General features: G+C 45.3%; 1 protein-coding gene across 1 annotated transcript; it reads left to right on the plus strand.

Annotated features, from left to right (window-relative positions):
- The first annotated feature begins 3,935 nt into the window (after nucleotides 1-3,935).
- dusp6 (dual specificity phosphatase 6) lies at nucleotides 3,936-8,581 on the plus strand. Its single transcript, XM_026311750.2, has 3 exons — nucleotides 3,936-4,951; nucleotides 5,199-5,633; nucleotides 6,888-8,581. Exons 1-3 carry the CDS (start codon nucleotides 4,549-4,551, stop codon nucleotides 7,199-7,201), a joined length of 1,152 nt encoding a protein of 383 aa, XP_026167535.1. The 5' UTR covers nucleotides 3,936-4,548; the 3' UTR covers nucleotides 7,202-8,581.
- Nucleotides 8,582-11,995: the final 3,414 nt, after the last annotated feature.

Genomic DNA, 11,995 nt, shown 5'->3' on the forward strand with positions numbered 1-11,995 from the left:
TTTTTCTGTTGTCAAGGAAGAAGTCCTCTGCAGCTTAGATTGATCTGTCCCCATTCTCATCACAGCGATCTCTGCATGAATTTACACCTGCACTGACGAGTTGTTTCCATCTAGACTGGACCCAAAAGAATTTCCAAACAACTTCGTTGGCTGTTATGTTGTCAAAACGTGACTCCAGGTTTTTAAGATTCGATTGTTTGTTTTGCTGGTGTGTATGGTCACCTCTGTATCACTGCTCAGACTAAATGTCCAATTCCTCTTTCAAGCACAGACATAAGCAGACTTCCTGTGCATCATGTGCTAACTTTAGTATATTGCAACAGACACTCTGTTATTGTGTCTATTGCCCTGTCGTTCTCACACAATAAATGCCATGATAAGCCATGCTCACTTCCTGAGTATGTGTCATGTGCATATATCATCACACACACACACATGCACACACACACAGACAGGTCTAGCTCCAGACCTGATTAGTGCATGTGGTGCTTCTTTGTTTGAGGACAAAGGATTTCCCCGTCTAAGACGAGCAGCCGGTGGCAAAGAAACAAGGAGGGGGACAAGATTAGCTGCTGAATGAGAAGAGGGTGGGGATGGAGGTGTGGGTGGGTGGCAGCAAAAGATGGAGGTAGAGAAAAAAAAGAAAACGGCTCCAACCTGACTTTGGGATCTTCAAGTCGGACACTGCTTACAAGCATTTTTCCTAGAATCAGAAATTCTGATTAGTTTTGCTGACCATTGAAGGTCCAGACACTTAGAGACTCTATTAATCAGCAGGTATTAACCAGAGGTAAAATGAAACTATCACTGACCTCTAAACTGCTTTTGGTCATCTGCTAATTGCACCTCATTGTACCTGCTCATCTTCGATCATTTAATGTGGAAATGTGAACTGATTGAAATGTAAATGTAGAGAGGATGGGGAAAGGGGAAGGATGGGATGTGACAATGAAAAGGTGAAACTTCCAAGAAATGGGGCCCTCAAGGGAAAAAAAACAGAGTAAACAGCAAAGAAAAGCCAAAACAGATCAACAACAAACTGGACATGCACAACAACACAGTCAGGAGAACAGGAAGTAAACAGAGAGAAGCAGAGACAGAGGGAAAGTCTGGGGATTTCCAGGACAAGATTACTGAGAAATTGGGTCCAAACGAAACAGCAGTGAGTGTGTGAACAGATGATGGATGGTCTGACATTAATATATTATTTAGTGACCTGAAACCTGACATGGACCCTCCTCACGATCTGAATGTCAGTGCTGTGATCAATGACGTATTTCTGCACCAGGGCAAAGTGCAAACTTTATTAATGAACTTAGTTTAAGAGTTTTGGTAATGTGTATGACCGCTGATCTGATCCATGGGGTAAAAAGTGATCCATCCACACTGAACCTGCTAAATCTGAAAATACACAGTTTCCATTGTGGCCTTTATGAAGTTAGCACATTTCCCCCTCAAAACTGTGGAAAGTCTGAGAATTAGCAAAGAATCCGTGTGTATGTGATTTCTCATTTCGACCAGTCGCACATGTGCTTATGCACATTTTTCACCCAATGTCTTAGCAACAGAACTTCGATCAGGCTCATCAGAGCAAGTCTCAAAATGTTCCAGCAAAGCAGTGACGAGAAGCGTTTCCACCACAAGTTCAGCCGAACTGCAGGTTGCCGACATAGTTACCATGTACATGCACGGAGACTGACTGCAGAGACAAAGAGAGAGGTGAAATCGAAACAGAACGGGTGAGAGAAGAAGGAAAAGAGGGGCCCAGTGGCAAAGCAGAAGAATAGGGTGAGCAGCAGGGAGGAGGCAGTGGACGTGCGGTGGGGGTGAGGGGTGGGGGGTGCTTGGTGGTGAAAGAGAGCAGAATTAATTTAAAAGTGAATAGAAACAGCTTGGCTCCTTTTAGAGGGACTTCTGTCATGCTAGAGGGAGGTGGGAGTGATGTTAACGCCACACTCTGCACACTTCATACGCTAACACAATGCAGAGATGCAACACACGCACAGACTTGCACGTACTGAGAAAAGAAAAAAAAAAGACGGGCTGCTGGGTGGGAGTCGTCTGCGTATAGTGTGTGTTTCAGGAAAAAAAGTCCGAGCATATTTAAAAATGTCGTCTCTATGAATTCAAAATCATCTACATGATATAGTTATAATACAGATCATGCTCTGCCTTCCTGTGAGCTAAGACTGAACGGCTGTAATGGTGTTTCAGAGGATGTTGTCAGTTTATTGATAAACTCCTCCTGCACACGGACGCTGTCTCGTTACAGAGCTGTTGTTCTCAGGTCCGAGGTGTGAGATGGACAGGACGCAGCAGAGATAAGGCCCCTGTCAAAACACGTCTATATTTGGACAGAAACACTCCTAGAAGAAATCCACACTGTGTTTGGCTGGATGTGTTTGCACGGGATTAAACTGTGCTCTCAGTGAGAAGGCACATGTGCAGCTGCTTTACTTTTCAAATCAGCTTCCACTATACTAGTAACAAAAACTCCAGGTTTACTATTCAAATTGTCCTGTAGGGACAGAACATGCAGCTTGTAGTGCAGTAGTTTGATGCAGTTATTTGTGTGATGCTAATAATATGTGGTTTGATGGTAAATGCTAATGTATTCTAAATGTAGAAAGAGCTAACTTTAAAGCAATCTAACAATAAACTATTTGAGTTTTTTTGTTTCATGCTGCTGTTCTTTCAGGGCAAACATCAGCTGTTCCCCACTTCCCCTTTTTCCATCCAAATTCTAGATCTGGTCTGGAAAACAAGGTCTAATAGACTTAAACATACTTTATTTTTAGTCAGAGGTGTTTAGTTGTTCTTACAGTCTGGAGCTAATTAGACCTCTCGAGTCTGGAAATGAAACATTAAATCAACAGGTCATCAATTTAAGGCCTTTGTGTGCACTGACAGGCTCTTATTGTGATAAAAACAGAACTTCTTTTGTTTACAGGGCAAATGCGTTAAGTTTAGGTGTGGAGGCCGTTAACAGGAAGCAATCAGCGGCCCTGATGACCCTGTAAGGACCGAGGTTCAGTCTCTGTCTGCGTTTAAAAGGGCGTGAAGGACGTGACTGATGAGAGATAATCCCAACAGCTCGTGTCCTTATAATAAAATAACCACAGAAATCCTGGGTTATTATAGCAATAGTATATGTGGGGACATTAAAACATACTGTAGAGGCCTGGGCTACATGTCAGAGGGAAATTTCAGGGTAAGATTTGTGCAGCAGCACCGCAGGGACAGAAAGTGAGTGTGCTTGATCCAGCGAGTGTAGTTAGTGTGAGAAAGAGACGATGGTGACATATTGATTCTCCAGCACCCACACAAACGAACCTCTTTAGTCCAGTGAAGGCTGCACGGACAGAAATAACTCCAGTGTCAGAGCAGTAATATTCAGCTCTGCTGCTTCCAGCTGAACAGCAACACCTGAAAAACCTGCAATGAACAGGACCTGGTTGTTGTTTTTATCTGCGGTATGTAAAATGCATTATGACTATGGAAAGGTTTCTGTTTCATCATCGAGTATGAAGTTTTCCTTTGTGCTGAAAAAATCATTCTAATAGTTGATTATAGCATTTCCAGAAAAAAACTGCAACGTGCTGTGTTAGATACTGTCATTACAGCAGCAGCTTGGATGGGCCTCTAGTGCGCAGGGACGCATGGAAGACAAACTATCCAGCCTGTTGTAAAATGCGTTTATTATATGCCCGTGTCTCTTATGTGACTCCTCTCCCTCCCGCCCTCTCTTCCTTCCTTCTCGCTGCAGTTCTTCTGTTTGTTTGCACTCACTTGATCCGGAGCGGAAATTCCTCTCCGTTTTTGTGAATGACAAACTCATTAACAATTCATCAACACTCCATCCGGCCCCCGTTTCCAAGACGACCGCCGCTGGGCCTGCTCTGATTGGCTGCCCGACATAATGTATCCAATGAGACGCCTCCTGTTTGTAGCCATTCAGCAGCCTGGCGCCGCAGAGGGAGCATAGAGCCAGAGTCTGCAGAGCCTCGATTCAGACAGACAGAGGGGGAGCAGGCGGCGTTTGCAGGCACAAACACAGGCACAACACCCGCACGGTTCACATCCGCAGAATCCGCCACTATCACACCTTCCTACTCTCGATCTGCGAAACACATCCGCCAGCGGTTGAAGAGCCTTTGCGCTTGGAGCCTTGGAGTTAGTGTGTACAAGGACGGAGGAAGCGCCAGCGTCGTCGCAGGGCCAGTGTGAGTCATTGATAAATACCACGGGCTCTCCGGTCAGATACATGAATGAGCGCCAGTGTAGGCAGCCCGCAGTTGGAAGATCTGTGAAGAGACCGCGTTTCTATTGATCCGTCTCGTCCCCACAAGGCGCAAGGGACAGTGAAGGACCCGGAGTGAGAATATATTCGTCTGATCGAGCATTTCCACTTCTCTCTTTTTGTTTTCTTGCACAGTTGCTCTCCGAGCAGCGGAGCGGACTGAAAAAGAAGTCCCAGGCAGACTCTTGCCTGCGTGCAGCCAGGAAGCTCTCCGCTTTTCCAAAAGCCCTTTTTACTCCTGCTTATAAATGCTTGACAAGCTCAAGCCCGTCGTCCAGCTCGACTCGGTAATGGCGATCAGTAAGACGGTGGGCTGGCTCCGGGAGCAGCTGGAGACGCACAGGGACGGCCTGCTTGTGATGGACTGCCGGGCCCAGGAGCTCTACGAATCTTCGCATGTCGAGACGGCCATCAACGTGGCCATACCGAGCCTCATGCTCCGCCGGCTCAAGAAGGGCAACCTGCCCGTGCGCTCCCTGCTCTCCAACGGAGAGGACCGGGAGAGGTTTGTGCGTCGGTGCAAGACCGACACCATCGTGTTGTACGACGAGTACAGCCGTGAGTGGAACGAGAACGTGGACGGGGGCTCGGTGTTGGGTTTGCTGCTGAGGAGGATGAAGGATGAAGGCTACAAGGCCTATTATCTGGAGGGTGAGTTGCGGTTCATTCACACTTTAGGGCCCCGCTGTTCATTCACACCGGCTGATGTGTGTTTATTTTCTCGCCCTTTGCGCAGTAGCTGTCACCTTATATCTGCAGCTTAGAAGTCCCAGTCTGTCTGACGGACATTGAGCCTAGATGGATATATAAACATATATATATATATATATATATATATATATATATATTTATAAATGCATCTGAACTGATGTGTCACTACATTTGTTTTCTTTTCCAGGTGGCTTCAGTAAATTCCAGGCCGAGTATCCAGCCCTGTGCGAAACCAACTTGGATGGTTCGCCCAACAGCAGCTCTCCCACCGCGCAGGTGCTGGGGCTCGGCGGGCTGCGGATCAGCTCCGACTCTTCCGACATCGAGTCGGACATAGACCGGGACCCGAGCAGCGCCACGGACTCTGACGGCAGCCCCCTGTCCAACCCGCAGCCCTCCTTCCCGGTGGAGATCTTGCCGCACCTCTACCTGGGCTGCGCGAAGGACTCCACCAACCTGGACGTGCTGGAGGAGTACGGCATCAAGTACATCCTCAATGTGACTCCCAATCTGCCCAACCTCTTTGAGAACGCAGGAGAGTTTAAGTACAAGCAGATTCCTATCTCGGATCACTGGAGCCAGAACCTTTCTCAGTTCTTCCCCGAGGCCATCAGCTTCATCGGTAAGTAATCCTGCAGAAATGAAAGCACACTGCAGCTTCTCCTGCTGCCAGCTGCTACACCTTTTCATTCTCAAATAATAATCACTTTTTCTAGTAATTCATGTTTTTCAGTAGTTTATCTGTAAAATGTTGACACATTGTGGAAAAAGCCAAAAAAAAAAAAAAAAAGTGCCTGTTTTGTCAGACCAAGTTCACAAAGACGTATAAAAAGAAAACCTGGAACCAGGTCATCCAGGATATAATGGTATTAATGTGATATGTGTCTTATCAGTACCAGGAAGTTCTTAGGCTCTTGTCGTGCACTTGAGATTAGATGAGGTGTTCCTAGCTGTGGTCTTATCAGTCAATCAGAGTGGGCAGATTAAGGCCATTGTGTGGGGGCAGAGAAAGACAAGTCTGCCTCTAATGGTGCACAGGCTAAAATGCACTGTGTACAAATGATTGGACTTCAATGGAAGACATCCTGGCCTATCTCTTGTCCCGGGGCTTGTGTAATTGCAGCACAAAGGGCAATGTTGAAACAGGAGAATGGGTAGAGTGAATGAGGGGAGGGAGGTAATTCGAGCGCAACAGGAAGGAAGTGGCATTGAAAGTAATCTAGGACATGGCACTGCCCCCCCTCCTTCCACCCTCCACATTACAAAAGGAGCCATTTACAGGCCCTGTTGACATCCTGTTCGCCTTGACAGTGTGCCCTCATGACTCCTACGTTTACACGCCCAAATGGCACCATTGTCGGAGGAACCCTAGCGAGCGGAAGAATGGTTTAATAGACCGTAATAGTCAATTTCCCAGCTGGCTACTCGAGGCCAAAAAACGGAAGAATGTTGGCTCTGTTTGTGTGTGCTACTGCTGCAGCCCCTGTTTGTTGACTGACACGCCGGGGAGATGCTCAGGATAATAACTTCCTCTGCTCTCCCTCCCTGGATACGCTCCAACTTCAAGCACAGCTTGACTTAAATGTCACAGATGTTTATCACAAATTCTGTTCAGTCTGTGTCGAGGGGGGCTGTACTTTTCAACACTAGTGGAAGGAACAGCCTCTTAAAAAAAGTTCCTTAGATAAAGTGTTTTTTTTTTTTTGTCTTAAAATACTAATTGGATGAATGTTAAGAGTTTTGGGATTTTGGGGTTGAGCTTTTATAGACCAAGCAATTCAACGAATGAGGTTTAATCACAGCTCTGAAACATGTTTTATTTTCTGTTGTGTGTTCTGAAAAGGCTCTAAAACATTTCCACCCTTTTCTCTTTCAGATGAAGCTCGAGGCCAGAAGTGCGGAGTCCTGGTCCACTGCCTGGCCGGCATCAGCCGCTCCGTGACAGTGACGGTGGCCTACCTGATGCAGAAGCTCAACCTGTCCATGAACGACGCCTACGACATTGTCAAGATGAAGAAGTCCAACATCTCCCCCAACTTCAACTTCATGGGCCAGCTCCTGGACTTTGAGCGTACACTGGGCCTGAAAAGCCCCTGTGACAATCGCATGGCTGCACCGAGCCAACAGCTCTACTTCACCACCCCGACCAATCACAACGTCTTCCAGCTGGACCCCCTAGAGTCCACATGAGGGCAACTGCCACCACCACTCTACTTGCTGGAGGTTTCGTGGGCCTCCTGTTTGAAAAGTTGCAAAAAGTTTCTCTTTTTTCCGTCATCTGCCGTGCAATCGGGCTCTTGACATTATTGATACAGCTGGTTTGAGGCGACAGCTGCTGAGCGTGGTTACTGGAGGGCCAAAGCTGCCTGGCCAGGACGCAGCTGCTGCTTACTAAATGAGGAGGGACAGAACAGAAGGCGACAGGCCTTTAAAGAGCGCAGATACTTTCTACAATCTTAGATCAATGTGAGACTCCTGAGGTCTTTTCTCTCTTTCTGTCATTGTGTCTGAGGAAACTTAAAAGTGATTTGTCAGACAGCTGTACGTTATGCTTCAAAGTTCTTAGGCTGGTGTGCCAAAGAGACGTGATTGTTCGGACTGGACAGATCTAAAAATGAAAATCTTTTCTATGTTTGTTTTTGGGGTCCAGTACTGGTTCCCCCAAGACGTCAGGGTGCACTGTCTCCTTTGTCTTCTGTGAAGACATGCCTGTGCGGGGCTGAAAGCACCCCAGCTTTAGATGGCACACAATATACCGGACTGGATTTTACATTCGTGGAGTCTTTTTTTTGAAACATTAATACATTGTGTATACAGTATATCTTAATATAAAAGACAAATACAGTAAAAGCCTTGCTCTAGTATATACCCTTTGCACCAAATGGGTACTGAAGATTCTCTTTGTTTCATATTCTACTTTTATGTAAGCAAACAAACTGAATATTGATCAGTATGTTTAAGTTGATTATGCCAAAAATCAAGTAGGCTTTCCAAGAGTTGTGCAAAAATATGTACATGTGTAAGATATTTGATAATTGCTTTATGTGTGAATTCAGCCGACAGGCCTTGTTTTTGCACCCACCCTTTCACAAATCAAAGTCAGCTCGGTTGTTTCGCCTTACATCTGTGTTCAGAAGGTTTTTATTACTCATTAGCCTTCAGAGAAATTCACACATTTTCTACAGCATCCCAGACATTCGTTCTTTTCAAAGCAGTTTTAAACGTGGCACCGTATATATGATGGCGTACGCACTTGGAGCGGCCAGCTCTGTTGTCTGGATCTCTGAAGGGTAATGGAAGTGATCCTGATCTGTGCACAAGAGTTAAAACAGTCTCCGACGTGGACAGTTCACCTTGCTTCTTCAGGGAAAACTTTGTGAAATGCATTTTCTATGTGTCAAGATGAGAGTGAGAAAGAATCCAGAGCTTCAGTGAGTTGAGTTGCTCCACTCCAGAGCGAAGGCTTCTTTCCAGACAAAGTTATCTCGGTGATCTCTGCCACCCTCTCCACACTCCTCTTACGAATGTAAAGAAAAGATAAGTTATTAATAAAATGCTATTTTGTCTATATTTTCCACTTCTCATGTCTGATTTTTCCATTAACCAGCTTGCTGGTGTTTTGTCTGTGTCCACAGTAACACGTTTATGTAAGCGTCTTCTCACCCGCCATACAGTTCGGTGTTAACCAGCAGGCCAAGTCACGACAACAAAAACAATCACCATGAATCATGGGGCTGTTCACAAAGCTCTCACTATTCATGAATTACAGCACTACACACTTCTCCCACTTTACTTTCCAGTTCAGAATTAGCATGTCCTGTCACATGATGCTTGTGTAACAAAACACTGTGTACACCGCTCTCCATGACAATGATTCACAAACTTCAAAATGCTACTCAACAGGTTCAAGTGATTCCAGTCATGCTGTAAACAGCCCGACTGGTTTTTCCAGGTGCCGCTGTGCAATGAGGGCCGTGAGTTCACCAAGCATTCCTTTGGGCATCTCCTGAAAGCAGGGCCTCTGCTACAATCCGTGGAGTGCACCCAGAAATGGTGTTAGTTGATAGGGAGTGCAGTAGCATGTACCTGTTAAGACCTGGAGGCCTAGGAGAAGGGAGGAGGAGCGCTGTGTTCTCACACGTGCAGCAACTCGCTTCTCAGCTCAGCACAGATGTGTCTGATCTGCACCGACGTCCCCACACAGGCTGATTAACAGAATAAAGGATGTTACATCTGTGTGATGTGGGAAGAGAGAAAAGCAAACAATTCATCTCCGTACATCGCATTTACAGTTATAATGCAGCAATTTCAAAGAGCTTGTGTTGTCTGAGTGTGCAGCATGTATGTGCTTGCCTTGGAGTGTCGTCCTCAAGCTGAAGATCATTTTGCATAGTTCAACACAAGCAGCAGCATGAACATGTGAGCAGCAAAGAGTCCTCACATGTATTCCAGGTGGACAATACCTTTTTTCTCTTTTTCAGCATCTACTTATATTTCCCTTCAAGAGTATCGAAAATTAAAAATAAAATATCTAAAAATCTGGCAGGCAGGAAGTTAAGATGTCTTCTACAAAAACATCTAAAAGTAAAACTAAAAAGCAAATAAACAGTTTAAAAAAAACATTTAAATATCGAATAAATACGCAATTACAGGACAAAATAAGTGCAAAGTCTCTCTGATGTAGCCTTTGTAGGTATAGACCGGAAATCCAATCTGGCATGCATTTGAACAAAGCAAGTGAATCATTGGCCAAGTAACAAAGAACTGAACCTGCACACTCATGTCCTGACGTAAATGATTTATAAAAAGACTCCTGCAGTAGGTGCCAGCACTCTCCCCTTTGCCCACTTTCCAGTTCAGGTGATATTTTTCCGTTTCCTGGGTAATGATTTCATAATAGTAGACTCCTACAATCCAAGTGTAACAGCAAAGCACACGCAGTAACGAGCAGTGTTTGCTCCAACTCACTCAAATCTTACATGCTACATTGCCCACAAGGGTTTGTGTGACCAGAGGCAAAAAAAAAAGGAAGTAGGCAGTAGAAATTCCAAGTATACAGTGCTGTGTACATTGGTATTTAGTACAATTGCTCTTTCTGTGGGATGTTAAAGTAATATTTATTAGCATCACCACTCATTCTTTGTTTTCTTTCTGCTGCACAGGGTCATTGGGTTTGTAGGCTGGAAGAGTTAATGATCAGCGTAGCACAGGATTAGTCCAGAAACACTGTACAGACACAGACTGATAACATTCCTACCTAACACTAATCTGGGTACGGGTACACCTAGACCAGAACCAGTCAAATGTGTGTGTTATAGTTGCTGTGTCTGTGTTAGCCAGTTGCTTAACTACTGCATCCAAGGCCAAAGTTGTCCATATTTTATTTACCTGTGCCATCTCTGCAGCTGCCTGGCCATTGTCATAAAAAAAAAAAAACAGTACCTGATTTAAAGAATTGTATACTTGGATTAAATGATCTATTATATTAAGTAAGTCTTAAGTTCCTCTAATGAGCAGCTAATGCATTTACTGGACAAGAAGCCTCTACAAACAGTTCCAGTATCAGCTGAAACTTAAGAATGGTACGGCAGCAGAGGTGTCCTGTGAAGTTCAATGTCCTGCTCTTGGACACTGTGACAGCCTGAGAAGCTTTTGTTGTTACAATGGGCTGTGGTGATGTCATGGCAGGACCATGACTGACAGACAGGGCTATGCGTAGGGTATGCGTGACACGCTGAGCACCTCGGGGGCTCTCATGGCCGTTCTTCCTGTCTGCAGCTTGGTCATTCATGGCTTTAGAGCCAAGGATTAAAGGGCACAGGAAACTACCACTGCTAATTTTAGGCAGGCATGTAGATGGGCTTGGCAGACCCCATCAGCACCTTCATCACCACGGCATGATGGCTGTGACAGGGCAGGCCATACAGGGATCTGGAAACACGTATGGCTGGGTCACGGCGAGGGCTGCCAGGGAGGTCGGCATGTGGACATGTGGCAGGATGACTGATAGGTGTGGAGTTAAATGTACAGTTGTGAGGGGAGAGTGAGCAGGCCTTGAGACCAGAAATAGCACCGCAGTAAAAAACACAAGGGTCTGCACTGGTTTGGATGTTCGACAGGATTAAAGTCAAGTGTTGAGGCTCATCAGGTGACGATACAAACTTCAGGCAAAGCAGCAAATGACTCTGGTGGACTGGTTAGTGACAGATATGCTGTATATCTGAAATAAGTAATGCGTTATTTTATTTTTTATTAGTAACCACACTTATGCACCGTGCTGCATCATCATCACTGTGTGTAAACTCAACTTCTACCTCTATTATCAGCAGTGGGACTTGCAGAAACATTGATAGAAGTTTTTTTCCTCCTACACACATTTTTTTTTTTTAGAGTAGAGTAAAATAAAATAGCCAGTTACAAGTGAGATCCTGATATCACCATGTTGAGTATTGAATAATAACAACCCAACTGCTATTTTGGCTGGAGAATGAGATTGTTCAGTTTTTGTAGCAGAAATGGCTCACGACTCCAGGTGCTTGCTAATAACGCCGTCCTCCAGTTGGAGCACAGCTACGTTGCCAGTGCGTGGGGAGTTTTTGTTCCAAACAGAGCACAGGCCAGAAAGTAACTTCTCAAAGTCTGAACTCAGCACCTGGACAAGAAACTGTTGAGTTGCTGGCACTGATCAAATGTCCAGTCAAAGACTTCTCTTATTTTGTGTACGCGGCATCAAAACCAAAGCTTACTCCCAATTATATGCTGCAAAGTAACATGCAAATGTATGAAAAAGGCCATATCTGCTTTATGATTGGATATGGACATGATATCCAGCTGCAGGCTCAGCGTGGAGCACCACTGCCCCAGTTCCCACTGGCTTTTTGGCCATGAAAAAATCAAGCTAAGAGGTTTCAGGGCTAAATTTGGCGCGCCTGCTAATCCTCTGCTAATGATTCCTGTCCCTCTTACCCTCAAGCGACAGCGTGT

This window comes from Mastacembelus armatus, chromosome 6 (assembly GCF_900324485.2).
Source record: "Mastacembelus armatus chromosome 6, fMasArm1.2, whole genome shotgun sequence".
Classification (NCBI taxonomy): domain Eukaryota; kingdom Metazoa; phylum Chordata; class Actinopteri; order Synbranchiformes; family Mastacembelidae; genus Mastacembelus; species Mastacembelus armatus.

Bases quoted from the DNA above. Each gene is read 5' to 3' on its own strand.
- dusp6 (XM_026311750.2), top strand. From the start codon at position 4,549: ATGCTTGACAAGCTCAAGCCCGTCGTCCAGCTCGACTCGGTAATGGCG. The intron at 4,952-5,198 runs GTGAGTTGCGGT...TTTCTTTTCCAG, and splicing joins CAAGGCCTATTATCTGGAGG to GTGGCTTCAGTAAATTCCAG. The intron at 5,634-6,887 runs GTAAGTAATCCT...TTTCTCTTTCAG, and splicing joins CGAGGCCATCAGCTTCATCG to ATGAAGCTCGAGGCCAGAAG.